This window comes from Miscanthus floridulus, chromosome 4, assembly GCF_019320115.1.
Source record: "Miscanthus floridulus cultivar M001 chromosome 4, ASM1932011v1, whole genome shotgun sequence".
NCBI lineage: Eukaryota > Viridiplantae > Streptophyta > Magnoliopsida > Poales > Poaceae > Miscanthus > Miscanthus floridulus.
The window spans coordinates 117,221,442-117,240,449 of NC_089583.1; the positions used below are offsets into that span (position 1 = coordinate 117,221,442).

At 42.9% G+C, this 19,008-nt stretch overlaps 1 protein-coding gene and 1 pseudogene across 1 annotated transcript; one reads left to right on the forward strand and one right to left on the reverse strand.

Annotated features, from left to right (window-relative positions):
* Positions 1-953: 953 nt before the first annotated feature.
* On the reverse strand, positions 954-4,006 carry LOC136552806 (heat stress transcription factor B-4b-like). The gene is made up of 2 exons (XM_066544374.1): positions 3,218-4,006; positions 954-1,898 (listed from the first exon to the last, which is right to left on the reverse strand). The coding sequence occupies exons 1-2, from the start codon at positions 3,470-3,472 to the stop codon at positions 1,212-1,214; spliced, it is 942 nt and encodes a 313-aa protein (XP_066400471.1). The 5' UTR covers positions 3,473-4,006; the 3' UTR covers positions 954-1,211.
* Positions 4,007-14,969: 10,963 nt separating this feature from the next.
* LOC136549180 (uncharacterized) lies at positions 14,970-18,015 on the forward strand (annotated as a pseudogene).
* The last annotated feature ends 993 nt before the right edge of the window (positions 18,016-19,008 follow it).

The window sequence follows — 19,008 nt, forward strand, 5'->3', positions numbered from 1 at the left end:
CCCATAAGCTATAGGATGTTTAGTAGCAGGTAGTGCTGGTGACCAGCAATGTACACGTTACTGCAAGTTCAGTGAACCCTTAGAGCATTCGTCACTGTAGCTGGAGAGATGCATCATGCATGGATATATATATATACTGGCACTTAGAATCTCATTGCATATACAGAGGTGATATAAGTTTATCCCAAAAGCATCTTCGATAGGTTTCTATCAATCAATTTTGTCCTTTCTTTTAGAGAAGATTTCCATCAGCCCATGAAAACTAATAATAAACCTTGGGGGCTTTGTTTGGCCTGCTTAGCATGCATTTAGCAACTTATTAGCAGTCAGCTAGGGTGCTTTGTTGGCCCACAGGATCACCGGCTCAGGTGAGTTGACCACTCACCAGTCTTATCGAGCATCCGCTAGTGTTATCGAGCACTCACTAGCTAAGCCGACCACGAACAAACGTTGTCCGACCACACATACTATGGCTAGAGGTTGAAGAAAAGGGAGAACAGAGCATACACACACAGCAGAGACACCAGCGTTGGCCAGAGCCCTGTATAGGAGATGTCAAATCTGAACTTCTCTTTGTTGAGTTGCAGTGGCAAACTATATATACAACTCTATCCATCTAATCCTAATACAACTGTCCTGCTGCAACTGTGACTAGATAACACAGCAAGACTTGCAACTGTGACTAGATAACACAGCAAGACTGACTTCTGCGTCTGTCCCTGCATGTGGCTATAGTACGGCAGGTGAGCCGTTCGGCGCCTGCCTCTACAGCGGCTACAGTACCACAGCAGAAAGCCTTTTCGACGCCGTCTTCCCTTGCTATGTGTTAAAAAAAAAACAGTAGATTATCTAACATGCTTCGATGTCGATCGATCACCAAGCTAGAGAGCAATGCACACTCCATTCCATATTCCCATGCACGGCCAGGAATTGAAGAACTTGTTGAGATTTGATTTGAGAAGGTGGTGCAAAGCCTCTGCAGTGCAGCTAGATTAGCTGACTAAAATCCATCCATGCATACATGCACTCTTGTTAGTTTCTCTCAGACAGATCAACACTTAGCTCTTGCACATTAATTTCAGTACGCACTCAAGAAATTACCAAAGCCTAGCTAACGAGCTAGCTATCGAAACTACTCTCTGATCTGATCTCTATATGTACACGGACGAGAGCAATGTAAGCCGGCCGGCCGGTCGGCGGGCCAGCGGCGGCTAGACGTCGCTGCTTCCCTGCTCATGGTTGTCGTCTCCATCCTCCTGGTGCGCTCGCTTCTTCTTCTTGCCCTGCAGGGCCACGCCGAACAGCTTCACCGTGCCGTCGTCCTCCGGCCGCCGCCGCGGAGAGGGGGAGTCCGCCGGGTCCAGCTCCATCAGCCTGCAGGAGGACGCGGCGCCGCCGGCGCTGGGCGGCAGGGACGCGTGCGCCACCGACGAGGGGCTCGTCACCGGGGCCACGTGGTTCTGCAGGAAGTAGATGATGTCGTTGTAGAGCTTCTTCATGTGCGCCAGCTCCGACAGCAGCAGCGAGTTGCGCCGCCGCAGCTGCCGGTTGTCCTCCGACAGCGCCGCCAGGAAGTCCCTGCCGCCTCCACTGCCTTCATTGTTGCCGCCGCCGCTGGCGCCGGCGTGAACACCGTGTGCGGTGGCGGCGGGCTCTTCTTGGAAGTGGTGGTACGACACCGGCTGTGTCGGCGGCGGGGGCGGCGGGGAGAATGGGTTGAGGTGGTGATGGTGGTGGAGATGGTGATGGTGATGGTGGTAGGGCTGATGCGGTGGCAGCGGCGTCGACAGCGGCTGCGACGACTTCCTCCGGTAGATCTCGGCGAGGAGGTGCTTGGCGCCCTTCCTGAAGAACTCGTTGGCGAACTCCCACCTATCTGCCACTATCTTCCTAAAGCCCTGCAACAGCAAAAACAACAAATTAAACCAAAGAAAACTTTCAGCATTTTCTTCTTGCAGTGAGTTGTGTTATTAGCTAGCATAATAAGGAAAATCCATGAGAGATCGACGACGACACTGTTGCACAACAGCACATTGCAATTGCAGCTACCATGCATGCACATGCTGCATCAAGCTAGCAATGCAAAGAGAGAGAGAGACGGCGTCTGGTACATCACGATGGATGCTCATCAGATCAGTGCTTCTGTGTGCATGTGTGTAGTACTGTACTGATGTGTAGTCAGCTCAGCTGCTAGTCATGTCATGTCATGTGATGTGCGGTGGTAATGCATGGTATCTTGTACTACTGTATAAGGGTATATACTGCTTGGCACAGAATACCATAGGTATATATATATATATATATATTTATTTATTTCTCTCTCTGTGTGTGTATTAATCTCGTTGTGCCAATCTTTTCCCAATGATTGGGAGTGAGACTAGCGCACAAAGGATGACTCATCCCATGTGTACAATGCACATGAAACCTTAGTGTTTTCTATGATTCATATATACCAATAAAACATTATGAGGCAAGAGTTGGCTAATGGAGAAATAAAAAGGTTTTTTTTTTGAAAGAGATGGAAGTGGCTCTGCCTTTCAATTAAGATCGTAGAAAAGATAAATAAAAGATACTGGCACCAAGTCAATGGTTTGACAAAAGATCGTAGCCTGGCACAAAAAGAAGCAGGCAGTATAGGACTAGTACCCAAACAGTATCTATCTTGGCACAAAATAAAACAAAAAAATTCACTATTTTGAAAGGGTAAGCCTCTGAATAAACGGTCTTGTAAATCTAAGCTTGACTGGAAGCTAGTAAGTGGTCGAATGAAGTCCATTTCAACAAGTCAACAAGAACCAGAAAGCCGAAGAACAGTGAGTGGAGCTGAACCCAAATGCAAACCACAAATTAAATGCATGCAGCAGCATATCTGCTTGTCACAGGGAGGGGAGCAGAATGCAACTGATTGGCTAGCTAGTCGTTGGCAGGTCACACCAATGCCTGCTGCCGTATATTCAGCACACAGTGTAACCAAATAAATCCGGCGAACGAAGAGATCAGTATCCAAGAAAAAAGAAAACTTTTGCTTGCTACTAGCTTGTCACGTTCTAGGTAGCCAGGAAACAAGAGCAGCAAACCTAGCTAGAGATGAGACACGCAATGTGCAAAATAAAATCCAAGAGAAACAACACATCAAGGAATTGAAACCATGCATGCATATTGCATTGCATGCCACCGAAGGAAAAGTAGATCGAGCTAGCTAGCACAGCATACATACATAGGTGTTGAGCTGCCTGACGAAGCTGGAGAAGTTGTTGTGCTTGAAGTAGTTAGGGAGGAGGTCGCGGGCGAACTCGGGCGGGCGCCACACGACGAAGGTGGTGTCGTCTTCGCCCCACGACACGATGTGGTCGGTGCAGGGGTCGTCCACCAGCTGGTACGTCTTGGTCAGGAACGGCGCCGGCACCGGTTTCGCGTGCGAGCTCTCCATCGACACCACCATCTCGCCGCACCGTTCCACAAGGAAAGCCATGCTTCGCCCTTGGCTGGCCGCCGCCGGCCAAACTAAGATCGAGCTAGCCTCTGATCCCTCGCTCTATATTTCTCCTTGACCTCGCCCGGCACAGGAAGAGATTGATGGATCGATGGATGGAGGACAAGCTAAGCAAGATGAGCGAGGAGGGAGGCGAGCCAGAGCGCTGGTGGAGGATCGGAGGAGCAATATAAGCTAGTAGTAACTATGGGAGCTGCACGCAGCTGAAGGAAGGGAGAAAGCTAAGAGAGAGTGCGAGGAGAGAGAGTTTAAAGGCTGCCGCTCTTTAGCTCTATCTCCAGTCTCACTGTCTCGCACTCGCACACATAGACACATGACCGCACCGCGCACACACACACCCCATGAGCTCAGGCTCAGCTCCTCCCCCTTCAAATATTCTCTCTCGTGCGTGGGTCAGGCTCAGGCTGCAGAGGCCACCACTGCCTGGACGACCTGGACCGCTGCCTGCCTCTCTTGCTTCTCCCTGCACAGGCCACACACTCTCTCTCTCTCTCTCTTCCTGCCCTAGCTAGTAGCCAGAGGAGAGGACGGCCAGAGCTCTCTCTCTCTCTCTCTCTCTCTCTCTCTCTCTCTCTCTCTCTCTCTCTCTCTCTCTCATCATTATATATGCATATGCATGGATATCTGTGCAGGAGCAGTGCAGGGTGGTGTGGGTACTCCAGTAGTACTACACATCGCTACTCGCTAGCTAGCTGTTGGAGAGAAGATCAGAAGAAGATGAAGATGGTCGCCACTCGCCAGCAGCTGAGAGAGAGAAGCTTTGCATATATTGCATTGCTTTTAGCTAGCTAGGTCGTTCTTTTGGCATTACCCTCTCGATCGTGTCACTCACCATACTTATTATAATTGCTGCCTAGGGCATACGTGTTGCTTGGAGGAGATCAAGCAGCTAGTGTATAGTATTATGACGACGCATTTAGTTATTTTCAAATAGAGATGCCTATAAACGTATAAGGTGATGTACCATCGACACCTTTGTCGCCGTTGGATCTTTGTTTAGTCCTTTGATTTGAAAGAGATGAGACTGCTGATTACATATGGATATTATTTATTTTTTTCATGAGAAAACCTTTAACTATATATGGTATGAGTCCTAGTGGCAGATCTAGAAAAATATATGCTAGGAGGGGCTGCTCTTCCTTATATATATTTTCTATATTTAGCCTCCTGTTCTAAGCTTCAGTGACTATAAACTTGTACCGGGGGACTTAGCAGGGGCTCTATACATCCGGCGGCGATAGCGGAGGTTTGAGCCCCAACCGATCCAGTGCTAGATCTGCCCCTAATGAGTAAGTATATTATAAAAAAAAAAGATGTAGTATGAGAGTCTAGTTTTCAAATCTTAGCTAAATAAATGTTCATTTTAAACCCCAACTATTATAACATCTTACTTTTAGTCTTAATCTAAAAAAGTTCACTTTCAACCTCAACTATCATATGCATCTGGATTCTTTTTTATAATTTATAAAGAAGAAAACCATTCAGTTTTGTATTGTTTAAAGCCACATTATAATTTCTCAATTTAGGGCATAGTTTTCAAAAATTGCAATTTCATAAATGATTTCAAACATTAATTCTAGATGTATTCCACACTTCTAGTTGCACATATGATTATTGAGAATATAAATCAATTTCGCATGTATTGAAATAAAGTTTAAATGATAATAGACGAGAAAGGTTTTAGCTTAATAGCAAACAATATATATTTTCAATCATGTTATCATTTATTTCAGTTATACTCTATTAAAAAATAAGTAATAATTTGGGATTGGCTAAAATCAACTATTCCCAAGCACTTTATTTTATCATAACATATCTATAAACTATAGGAGATGTATACTTTTATGAAACTATCAAGACAAATCGAGTTATACCGCTTCCAAACATTCAGTCTCAATGCGTAATGTTTATAGTCACAATTGGGAACGATTGATGTAAGATAACCCAAAGACCTCACTTACTAGAAGAAATGTTTAGAATGTTTTTAAGCCATTTACGAATTTGGAAGTTCAAATAGAAATTTAGCCATTACCCATATTAAATTTGAACCAAGACTGCAAAGTGAATTGGTTGGAAAGTAAATGATTTTATATTGGAGGTTAGAAAACAAGACTTGGCAAATACTTAAAAGTTGCAAAAAGATTGTCATGTAAAACTTTAAGAGTAACTTTTAGACGGATGCATTTACTTACTCAAATGATAATATGAAAAAAAATCACGCCTTTTTTTAGATCCTTAGTGTCATAAGAATACCTATAATGTTAAAAGAAATTCAGGAAATTATACCTCTTCAAGAATAACTCATAAATTAGAATGTGATCAAATTGAAACATGGTAGGCACCCTTAACTAAGATGCATATGACATCTAGGTCCTCAAGGGAGTAGTTTTATGATAACATGTTCAAAATTGTGTGCTTCTATCTCTATCGATTTAATGTCTAAGTATTCATATATCCTTATATATCCTTATTGTCATAAACATTGTTGTGTTTTCTATAAATTTGATCAAACTTGAAAAAAAATAGACTTCAGACAACTCACAAATAGATTTATTCAGAGACGGAGGGAGTATTAGAAGTTATGTATGTATCAAAAAAGTGCTTGGTTTATTGGGGCTGCATCCAAATAATGTTGACAAATAAATAGGTATCCACATGTATATTTAAGAACTATACAATATTCATCTCACAAGAAAATATATAGTGCTAGTAGTTACTAGCTAGATAAAAGAATACAACTAGTATATTTTTTTTTTACCATAATGCTAACTTAATTTGCTTTAATTGTCAAACAAGGTACTTAATCAGTTATACATCCCCTCCTCTTAACTGCACACGTACCAGTACAGTAGTATCGTAGATACAGTATATTACTATAATCTAGCTAGCTAGTAACATCATCAACAGCACTGTTTTCAGTAGCGTTCGGCTGCCGTCCCGGCCGCCTGCAAGGCTAGGTAGCTGCAGCTGGGCCCTAGCTTTGAGACGAGACTTGAACAGGACTAGAGGAGCCGTTCAACACATGCATGCATGTGCCTCCAAAAGCGGGTCTCCATGGTCACCAGCAGTCCCCGCTGCAGCGACGACGATCGATGGATTTGACGTGTGCGTGATGGAACAGGCCGGAGAACACTTGGCAACGCGCAACTACCCGTGGTCGTCCGATCGACCCGTCCGTCCGTCCGTCCGTCCCTGGATCATATCATCAGGCATTACACTACTGGCAGCAGCAGGCACGGGCTGGATCATGCATTTTTTTTTGTTTTTATTTAAATAAGAAAAGAAAAAAAAAAGGACCCAGAGAATGAGAGCCTGAGCTGAGAGGGCGATGGAGATGGTCAGGTCAGAGCACGTACGCCGGCCGCACACGCAGCAGCTGATCGAGGAATCCCTCCGCCGTCCCGTCCGTGCACGGTGGACGGTACGCGCACGCAGAGGGAGGAGGCGGGAGGCGCCTGGCGGTGGCGGTGGCGGTGGCGCGCTCGCTCTAGATAATTGCGCGCGCATGCACTGCACTGCACCGCACGGCCCGTATCCTCATGGTATTTAGTGACCAAATTGTTCTCCCTCTCCCCACCTGCTGCACTGGTGCATGCTGCAGTGTGCGCGCGCGCGCACACACACATGCCTATAGCTACTCTCTCTCTGGGTCTGGGCCTCTGAGGTCTGGGCTGGCTGTAGCTAGCTGCCTGTGTCTGTGTGGTTGTAAAGAACGAGAGATACTTTTGTTTCGTGCTGCTGCTGCCGGCCGGCCGCCTGCTTGCTGCCTTGCTGCTTGCAACTTTCAAGGCAGCCCCGTGACTTCCATGGAACAGCAACACACCAGACCTGAGACCTGAGACCTGAGACCACCCCTCTCTCTCTCTCTCTCTCAGAGCGAGAGCTAGTACAGGAAGGAGCAGTGGAGACTTGTAGTAGTAAATGGGGAGAGTTATGACCATGCATGCATCTATCCAGAGTCCAGAGGGGTGCAATGCAAGCTGGGTGAGAAATCGTTTGACCAAACTTTTAAACCTTAATTAGTTTATAATTAGACACTAATTATCAAATACAAATGAAAGGGCTACGGTAGTCCAAATCCAAAAAAAAATTCATGTAAACGCGCCCTTAGTTGGCCGAATCAGGGGCCACCGAAAACACTGTTCATACTGTAGCGCGCTGTAGGGGAGGGATCCACTTTTGAGGGCAGGTGCATGCAATGCAACTGCAATTGCAGCTGCATTTTTCTATTGCCCCTTCGGCCCTTCCTCCCTCCCTGCAACTGCAAGCCCCTTCCCAGCCTCCCAGGCAGGCCTGCATGCTGCCCTGCTATAGCTGCATCTGCATGATGCATGGGTGTGTGTGATGGTGATGCAAGAGGGCCAGGCAGCAAGGCTGCTGCTTCCATTAATATCATATCAATGTGCAAGAAAACAAACATTCCTGATTCCTCTCATCCCCCCAACTTTTCAACCAGCATTGAACCAAACAAAACAAAGTTTTATTTTTCCCCCCGGGCCTTGTTTAGATTGAAGAAAATTTCAATCTGATAAATAGTAGCACTTTCGTCTTATTTGGTAAATATTGTCCAATCGTGGACCAACTAAGTTCAAAAGATTCATCTCGTGATTTTCAACTAAACTGTGCAATTAGTTATTTTTTTTACCTACATTTAATGCTCCATGCAAATGGCTAAAAATTGATGTGATGGAGAGAGAGTGAAAAAACTTGGAATTTTGGGGTGATCTAAACAAGGCCCCGCTCCTGCTTCCTTCTCTCTCTTTGGTCCCAGCTAGCATGCATGCACATAGCATCATCATGAACTGATGAGAGTTGCACAGTCACTGGCTCACTGCTAGCTAGCCAGCTGCCCAGTGAAAGTGAGTGAGTGACTACTTCAAAGTTTGAAGAGACCTAGCTACTACTACTAGCTAGCTTGCAAGTAAGGTCGCACAGATCTCACAAGATTACTTAGGCCTTGTTTAGTTCCCTTTAAAATTCCAAGTTTTTTCGCTCTCTCTTCATCACATCAATTTTTAGCCGCTTGCATGGAGTATTAAATGTAGATAAAAAAATAACTAATTACACAGTTTAGTTGGAAATCACGAGATGAATTTTTTGAGCCTAGTTGGTCCACGATTGGACAATATTTGTCAAATAAGACGAAAGTGGTACTATTCATCAGGTTGAAAAAACTTTCAATCTAAACGTGGCCTTAAGCTGGATCTGTGTATGAAATGCTTCTCTCCTCCGATCCTTTCCTTCTTCGTCATGCATGCCTTCAAACTCGAAAGATATCCATTCAAGCAAGCAGCAATGAAACCAGAGACAGAGTCAAATGCAAGATCCATTCTAGGCCCCCCTGCCTGCCTGCAGGTGATCAATAGATGCAGCTAGGTTTTGGCATGCAAGTACTCATCAGTTGCATGCCACAAGTATGCATCAATGCAATTCAGGAGGCAGCTCACCAGCTACTACATCTGCATGGCCTATTTCAGTACAATTTGGTACACTGGTCCTGCTGGCCGCCTGCTTGTACAAAAGCTAGTATATTGCATTGCATGTACTACCTCTCTAAAGGATGAACAAAAATAAATAAACAAAGAAAACAGAAGAAGAACTCATTACAACTACTCCTAGCTAGCTAGCAAGACAAGAGGCAAAGTTTAATTTCAAGCAGAAGGAGAGGGGGTGCAGAGATTAAGAGTAGAGGTACATACTGAGGCAAGCAGGCGTGTGTGTGACATAGGCTGTGTTTAGTTCGCGAAATTTGGGAATTTGACTACTGTGACACTTTCGTTTTTATCATGGACTAATTAGGCTCAAAATGTTCGTCTCGCGATTTCCAACCAAACTGTGCAATTAGTTTTTTTTCATCTACATTTAATGCTCCATGCACGTATCGTAAGATTCGATGTGATGACGACTATAGCACTATTTGAAAAGTTTTTGGGAACTAAACAGGCGCATAACTATTTGCTTCAGTGCATGCAGTGCAGTGCGCAGTGTGGATTGGGTGTGGAGTTTGAATATTATGGAATATTCTGTTCCACGTATGACAAGGTTGTTTTAATCATATGTTTGTGGTAGACATATTGTGAGTACATCACATGACCTATCCCCATGCCCACATGTGGCCCAGTACTGCATCTGTGTTGCCAGGTCTAGATCTATCTTTGACTGGGGAAATATGCATAAAATAATAAGGGCACAAAAGAACACTGCTGCCTGCGTGCTGCTGGTGCCTGGTGGTGAGGAGAGAGAAAGAGATCATCTATACTTATCGCATATATTATATTACTTCCATATATGTATATATGCTTTATATTTGTGATAGATGTGGTGAGAGTAATTACTGGTCTGAATTTTTTATTTTTTAGCCTTTTTAAAAAATATTCACAAATAGATTCTTGGTGGTTTGATTTTCATTTATGGACCCTGATCTTGTCGTTATGGCTTTTGGCACCGAGGAAACATGTCTCGACGCCATGGCCAATGGCGCCGAGGTCTTGACGAGGCGTCGGACGTGGCGGTGACCTGGCGCCGACGTGGATAAGGCCTCGACGTCATAGATCTTGGCGCCGTAGATCTTGACGTTGAGCTCAACGCAGTATATCTTGGTGCCGAGCTATTACCCTATAGATCTTGGCGTTTGAAATGAAACAAGTATAATTGTTCCGAGGAACATGCAACAACGCCATTGTGGTTCAGCTGATTAGGACACGCGCGACTTAGCTCAAAGGCCTGGGTTCAAACCCCTGCGTTGAATATTTTTTTGCTACATTTTTATAAGCAATAGAACAAGAAAAATTATTTTGAGGAACATACAATGATCCCATTAGTGGTCCAGTTGGTTTGGACGTACGGGTCTCAGCCCACAGACCTGGGCTCGAACCCAAGCAACAAATATTTTTTGTTAAAATTTTATTTTTATAAGCAATTACAACAAGAAATATTATTCCTTTATTATTAGCGTCCTGGGTTTCACCGCACACTGTATATTATTGTCCCATTATTCCACCGTACATTGTATATTTAATTTATTTTTTATTTGATTTTGAAACATTACGTACCTTGATCAAGTTGAGTTGAGTGACATGTTTATATATATCTTGTTGCTTGGCCGTCCTTTTACTTACATGCATATGGCTTTTGTCATCATATATAAGTTGAAGGCTTCTGAGGCAAGGAGTATATAAATAAAATAATATATTTTACATTAAGTAAGTGTGATTTTCTTTGCCTCTCTATTTCAGTGTTGAGCTCTTTAATTTGCATACCTCCCTATTTTACATGAAATAGAATTAACAAGAAGAATATGCTTAATGTATTAACTAAGAGCTCCATATTATCATCATTTGGACTGTTCAACTAAGTTTGGTGAGGAACAGAGGAGGATCTCCCCCTCGTAAGAAAAATACTACTACTGAGGTATATAAACTAATAATAATAAATAAATACATCCATGATTATGATAATATAAGGAGGATTTGGATTTAGATAATATATAAATAAATGCACCTTGAGATGTATCCTTCATCCAAAACAAATTACAAATGAGTGAATAGTGTTCTCTCATGTTAATAATAACAAAGTTTGGTGGAACCCAGGATGTTAGTAATAACTAGGTAAGCAAAAAAAAATGATTAATAAATGCAGCAAACAAAATTTACCTGCTGGATTTGAACTTAGGTCTCATGTTAGAGCCAAGCATCCTAACCAACTAGACTACAATTCAAATGTAGCATGTTTCTCGAAATGATTTTTCTTGTTCTATTGCTTATAAAAATGTAGCAAAAAAATTCAGCGCTGGGTTCAAACCCAGACCTTTGAGCTAAGTCGTGCGCGTCCTAACCAGTTGAACCGCAATGGCGTTGTTGCATGTTTCTCGGAACAATTATACTTGTTTCATTTCAAATGTCAAGATCTATAGGGTAACAGTTCGGCGTTAAGATCTACGGCGCCGAGCTCGGCGCCAAGATCTATGACGCCAAGGCCTTGTCCACGTCGGCGTCAGGTCACCGCCACGTCTGACGCCTCGCTATGACCTTGACGTCATTGGCCATGGTGCCGAGACGTGTTTCCTCGGCGCCAAAAGCCATGGCGCCGAGGTCAGGGTCCATAAACGAAAATCAAACCACCAGAGGATTATTTGTGAATATTTTTTAAAAAAAGCTGAAAAATAAAAAATTCGGACTACTGGCTAGTGAGAGAGATCACGCAAAGAATGTTGTCATCTTCCTCTCTAGCTAGCTAGATCAGGGCAGCGGGCGGGCCACATTATCTGATGACACACCATGCCCAGATGCCGTTAAAAACCAGTTCTCTAGACATGTATCGTGCCGCACAAATCACAACAAACGTTTCTCTCATCTCGAGATTCCTCTGAAATATCATCAGTTCTTTATCATATCATTGCATGAGAAAGATACTGCAGGCAGTGTTATTATATATATGTATCATGTATGTACGCACAAACTACTGTTTGATGTGATACTGTTGTCTGTATGTTAAAGAACATATGTGTATTCGTGCAGTGAACTGACACTAGCGAGTTAGGGACATAGACCTTGTTTAGTTCCTTCCAAAAAGTTTACATCCGATTTCATCGAATATTTGCACACATGCATGGAGTATTAAATATAAACTAAAAAATAACTAATTGTATAGATTGCGATGGCTTTGCGAGACGAATCTTTTAAGCTTAATTAGTCCATGATTTGACCAAAAAAAAAAGCTACAGTAACACATGTGCTAATGATAGATTAATTAGGCTTAATAAATTCATCCCGTGGTTTATTGACTAATTTATTTTTTTATTATTATCCAAACATCTCATGTGACACCTCAAAACTTTAGCCCCAGGAACTAAACAAGGCCATAATTGGGGTGATCAGGACAAGAGACTAAGAGAGAGAAAGATATATAGAAATATTCACTGGAAGACGGCAACACGCACTTTTGCAAAAGATGAAGCTGTTTGTCTACTACAGGAGTAGATCAGACATGCTAGGGATAGGACAAGGCATTGCATAGAGACACTACAAGAAATATGACCTTCTATGACGATTCCCTCATGACGACGGCTAAATTCGTCGCTAAGTCATTATGTTTTACGACTATATTTGTTGAGAGTATGACTTTACGACGAAAATTATGTGTCCGTCACTAAGATCTAGAAGCAATCCTCGTAAACGGAAGGATTTCCATATTACGACGACTTGCAATTTGTCATGGCCTGCTAATAGACAATCGTCACAATTTATGATGTGAGTTTTAAGATGATAAGCACGCATAATATTTTGAATTACAATTTTTTAATTGTCCAAACAACCTTGGATTGATAAATGACCAAAACTAAATGTTCTATATCTCGATGAGATCAACAATGTCTAGAAAAGTCGATACTACAGGAAAATATCATCTATTTAATCTTAAATGACTTTGAGGTGGAGTGATTTGAAGAGCTACACGCGAGGCCATAAATTAGAGGTTGAAATCCCATCGACCGCACATGCACATTTTTTCACGATTTCAATAATTTTTCTTTTTCATCCTCATTTTTTTATTTTCATAAACATTTTTTCTTTTCATCCCCATTTTCTCTATTTTCAAAAACATTTTTTGGTTTCCATCCTAAATTTTTTCTATTAAAAAATGATTTCAATATTTTTCCATTTCATCCTCAATTTTTTTAATTTTCAAAAAACATTTTTTCTTTTCCATCTTTGATTTTTATATTCTAAAAGACCAACCCATTAAGCCCAGCAGTCCCACCGAACCCTAGCTTGCTTAATCCCCAAAATTTTCATCCGCCGCCACCACGCTCACTTCTTCTCCTGCCGAGGCTGCGTGCCTTCCCTTTCTTCGATGAAAGCCACCGTGCTTGCTTCTTCTCCTGCCGACGCCGCACGCTCCCTCTTTCTCCCGATGAAAACCCCAAAATTTTCACCTACCGCCATCTTTTTCTCTCCCGACGCCTCCACGCTCGCTATTTCTTCTCCCGTCGATGACGCGCACTTGCTATTTCCCCCTGATTCCAAATCACCGCCCCTCACTCTATCCGACCCGACGCAGCTGGCGACGCCTTCCAGGACGCCTACTCTGCCTAACTACGACTTCCAGGCGTCGCTCCCCTAGGCCCTGGCTCCTCACTCCGCCCTCCTCACGCCGAGTCACGCAGCAGGCACCGTCCGTCAGAAGCTACGACCCCCCCCCCCCCCTTGCTCCCCCTCCAGAATCCGCAACCCCCTCCCCCCACTCAAGGTCAGAGCACCATGGCTCCTGGTCGGAAGGTGGGAGCAAGTATACAGCAACCAACAGGTAAACTCATGAATATGTGGAATTACTAAGTCGATTTCCCTTCTGTTCCCCACGTTTAGCCTCTAGTCTGGGTTTGGGCACCACAAAAGAATATACTGAGATCATGTTTAGGTAACTAAGCAAATCAATTTCGTTTTTGCCTTCTACTTTGTCGCTTTTAAGTGAGCCAGAGTACCAAAGGTCTGTAGACATTCTTTTTATCTACAATTTCAGTAGTGCAGAGGTTGGATATGTCAGAACTTATGGAATTTCGAAGTTGTGTTGCAGACTCTCTCAAATCTGACTGAATATGTTGTAGCCTAGATTAAAAATAATAGATGATCGGTGAATACAAAAGTTGTAGGAAATTTTATGTTGATGTTTTTACTAGGAGCATATTTTTAGAACTGCATGCAGGCATGTCAAATATTTTGATGTTTATATTAAGGGCCCCATATTTTTAGTGTTGCTCAATGTCACCAAAATCTAAGGACTGCGCCTGATGCAGGCATGTCATGGATTGCTCTAATTCTGTTCTTGGAATTACTATGTTTTGCAGTAGTGTATGGAAGTAATTAGTATCTTGCTGATCTGTCTATTTTTGCAATGACAATTAACAATCATGTTTCTGATCATGGTGCTTAATCACAGTTTGTTCTATTTCTAGCTAATACCTTTTTGGTTTGGGGGACATAGAGGTGATTCCTGGAGTGATAAAAGGTGGTTTCTTATATTCCTATGTTTGTTCGGGGATGGAGACAGTGCTCAGTCACTTTTGCAATAACAAAGAGGGTGTTGAATCACATTCAATGTTCCTAACTGCTTCATATGCTGAACAACTAGTCTCACTGTTCCTGCAGTGATTTTAGTTTTGCTTAGATAAATCAATCTTTGCTTGTCCTGTCTGAATGCATAGCTACTTGATGCTAATTTCAGACAACATGCATTTTAAATAAGCTTACATTTGCCTTGCTTCTGCTGCTTGATCTCAACTATACAAGCTCTGGTTTCTTCTATGCATCTACAGAGGGGATAACATATATTGAAAGAGAAAGGGCTAAAACCATAACGAGGAACAATCAAGTATTGCGGAGCCTTGGTGCCCCCGCATTGGCTGAAATTGTCAATAGTTCAATTGCAAAGAGCAAGGGCAAGGTTCGAGAAGAATTTGATCCTTTTGTATGAACCTGAAGATATGGAGGAAACTGGAGATGATGTACTTGATGATGAGGTATTTGCAATCAAATTACTTCTGCATCTCCATTTTCTGAAAAGATCATATTCTACTTTTATTTTATTCAATTTCCTTGTGCTGCATGATTGCGATAGAATCACCTATTAGGTCCTGAAACATGGCAGGCTAATAAATTTATCAAATGACCTTTCTGTTTCATTAATTCACTAGGACGCACATGATAATGTCATATAAAAACTGAACCTGCTGGAGTTCTGCAAGTTAATGATCTGCTGCCTTAGCCTAGCATATTCCTGCTTGTAGTGTTGTTAGTTTGCAAAAGTTCATTTAATAATATAATTTCTACTGCTGCTGATTTCATTTAATAATATTTCTACCCCAACAAAAGGCATATGCTGTGGTAAAGACAATCATGCCGCTGGTTGTAACTTTTTCCTTGTATTATGCAGGCCATGCAGAGGAGCATTTTGTCAAAAAATACCATCAGGAATACTGTCAGAACAAGAGCCTCAAAGAGAGTCTTCATGCCACCTGTTGACTGTTCTACACAAGATGATGAGCAGATTCAAACAGGCTTTGAAGGCAAGAAAACATTGCTCCTCTCCAAGAAATATGATTTGCCTACTTTCATGAAAAATCTATGATATGCGCGAACCATGAAAAGCTCATTATTTTCAGGTGAACCAAGTGATAACTTGATTACTCAACGCAACAGGGGCAGAAGTATGGGCAGAGATTTGGACAGGATATGCCATGGTTTAAATAGTAAGATGCCGTTGGTTATTGCTAAAGGGAAAAGAAGGCCAGAGGCACCCATGCAAGCTGCAAAGCTTGCATAAGAGGGAGGTATTATATTGAGGCAACACATACCAATATATACATACTGGAAGGAGTACAAGAAGGAGTATAAGAACGATGAAAATCCTTTTAAAGACTACATGGGAAAGATGGGTGTAAGTAGAAGAAAGTCTTTCCAACAGCACAATTAATGTTCTCTTTTTTGTTATGGTTTGAATGCCTCTTTTTCTAATCTACGTGCTCTTGACATGCTCTTCACTAGATCAAATTTACCATAGACCCTAAAGACAAGGAAGTTGAAGCTGCATGCTTTGATTTGCTCAAAATTGGCCAACGACAATTAAGGCACAAGCTGAAGAAGGCTTACTTTGATGGAGTACCTGCAAATGAAGTGAGAACAACATCTCTGGTGAGGAGTATGACTGATGAACAATGGATTGCACTCGTGGAGCTATGGTCAAGCCCTAAGCATAAGGTATAGAGTTCCTTCCATTCATTCTTGGGCATGCTTGGTTTCTCTAGGAGTACATCAAGATATTTAATCACATATGTATGTGCATTGTTCTTTTTTTTGAAACGTCCAATATGTTGCATGAAAAATCTTTCAGTAGTTGTCATATAATGTAAATGAACTCTTGTCTGCCGCATTATTTTACTTTACTGTTCTGAGTCATTTACGCAGCATTCATATAATAGATATATAGCTCACAGTTTGTCTAAATGAAGCTTCATAAATATATAGCTCACAGTTTGTCTAAATAAAACTACCTTTATAATCTGATCCTTTCATACTATGATATATCTTATAGGAAAGGTGTGTCAAAAACATTGAGAATCATGGGAAAGTTCGGTTCGCTCAAAGGACACGATCTAGATGCTTCATTGCGCACGCCCATGTCCTGGTAAGATACAAAACATTATGTGTGTGTTCAATGTTTATTCTGTGTTGAACTATTTTGTAGATTCTAAACTAACATTTACAAATTGTTTGCATGTTAATTCAGAAACATAACAAATATAAAGATGTGCCACCTACTGCAATCGATCTTTTCAAGGAATTACACTGCAGCAGCAAGACCGGTTTTTGTGAGCCCGTGAAGGAAAAGATTATAAGTACATGTTCTAAATGGACTGTTCTAGACCTGATAAGGCTGCAATATATCCTAACGACAACATAGTAGCACTACCTCCTTTTGAAATTCAAGGGATTAAACAAAATCACACTTAACTGAGATAGGAAAAATTTGTATCATTGATAGGAAGTACTACCAGAATTTAGTCCATCCATGACACTGAAATATACAAACCATGTGTATCTACAAAACTAAAATTTGGATGGAATTATTTCTAGAAGTTCAAATCATCAGGCCAAAACTAAATTGAGCTGTACTCTAGAAATTTGGTTAATGATGAAATTGGGAAGTTGGGGGTAGTAACTGAGTTTAATTATTTGAAGGACCAGAGTATAATTTATTTACTGTAACTGAAGTGGCCAAAGGTTCATAGCAGCAGCAGGTTTGCAACCTACAAAACTTTGCATACTTTTAGTAGTGTCCTTCAAGCAGCAGGTCTGCAGGTTTGTAGCAGCTAGCAGCAGGTTCGCAAGTTTGTAGCTATGTTGCTATATGGATGTTCTTCTAGTAGTGTCAATGTGTCATTGAAGTAATGTCCCGGAGTGAAACATACAACTCTTTTTAATTGCATAGTCTGAAATATGAATTCACTACTTTTTAGTGGCAACAACAAAATTATCCGTACTGGTTCTAGCTTGTTTTGTCATCAAATGTAGTATGTTTTTCTATTCAGTAATTGCTTGAATTTTTTCCAAATTTGTATACTAACTATAATGCAAACTATTTTTCTTAACATGTTAGGACAAAATGGATACCATGATGGCTCAGCCTACACCAGAAGGCGAACAACCAAAGACTCCTGCTGAAGTTGTTGCTCATGTTTTGCCATCAAGTAAATTTCTTTGAAATGTTGGCCTTGAAACAACAGTCCCCAAGAGAAGCGCTACCGCTGCTGCACGTGTACAAGAGTTGGAGGTTGAAGTTACGGCAGAGAAACAAGGTGCTGCAGCACTTAGAGACCAACTTCATGGTCAGTAGGACGAAGTGTTGAAGAAGAAGTTGAGGAATCAGAGGAAGCAAGGGAGAAGAAGGCAGAACAATTTGAAAATTTGAAGAAACAAGGAGAGGAAACCAATGCTCTTCTTCATCGGTTGTTCACCTTGAACAAGGAATAGGTCACTCCTTACCCTTTTCCTTTTAGGGAAAATTGGTTCTGTAGCATCGAAAGGTTGCGACCTCCGTAAAATACCACTGAAAAAGTTTGGCCCCATAAAATAGCACTGAAAGTTGTCACCGTGAACTAAAATTAGCACTCCGTCAGGTTTTACGCTCAGGTGCGTTCATTTGACCTAAACTCCAAAAATTAAGTGACATTTTTGCCCTTGCCTTATCCTCATCCCTGTCCACATACGGGAAAGTGAGCTGCGCCGAAACGGCTGGGAGAGCCGCGCCGCGCTCGGTTCCGCCTGGGAGCGCCGCCTCCGCGCGTCCGCAGGCCGCTGGGAGCTCCGAGGGCCTCCTGCGCCAGCCGCCGCGGCTTCCTCTCCCGCGCAGGTCGCTCCCCGTGTGGAGGCCGTGCCGTCCGCCGCGGGCTGGTACTCGCGTAGAGGCCGCGCCGCCTGCGTTGTCCGCCGTGGGCCGCTCGTCGTGCGGAGGCCGCGCCGCCTCCGTCCGTCCACCGTCCGCCTGGGAGCTCCGAGGGCCTCCTACGCCGGCTGCCGCGGCTTCCTCTTCGCGCGCAGGCCGCTCCCCGTGTGGAGGCCGCGCCGTCCGTCGCGGGCCGCTCGTCACGCAGAGGCCGCGCCGCCTGCACCGTCCACCACCTCCTCCTCCTCGACTGCGTGTTGTGCCGGCCGTGACTCATCCTCCTCCAGTGCGCATGCAGTGGAACAATGCATCGATCTGAGATCCCCGACGGGTAAGAATGAAACCCTAGCTATCTACTTCATGGTTCATAGTACAACTAAAATTAGTTACGAAGTCCGATTTGTGTGTACGATTTCACGTGGTGTGAGGATGGTCACCGATGAGAAAGGGCATCTGGAAGCAATGTTAATTTTTTTTTGCACTGCTACTATTTCAGGATCGATCCAAACAATGCATGTCGAGTAGTGATTGATGTTTCTTCCTACTCAACTGTTGAGGATGGTCGATCTGTGTACAAAAAG

Coding starts and splice junctions, on each gene's coding strand:
- LOC136552806 (XM_066544374.1), bottom strand. CDS start 3,472: ATGGCTTTCCTTGTGGAACGGTGCGGCGAGATGGTGGTGTCGATGGAG. Junction 1,899..3,217: donor TCAGGCAGCTCAACACCTAT/GTATGTATGCTG, acceptor TTGCTGTTGCAG/GGCTTTAGGAAGATAGTGGC.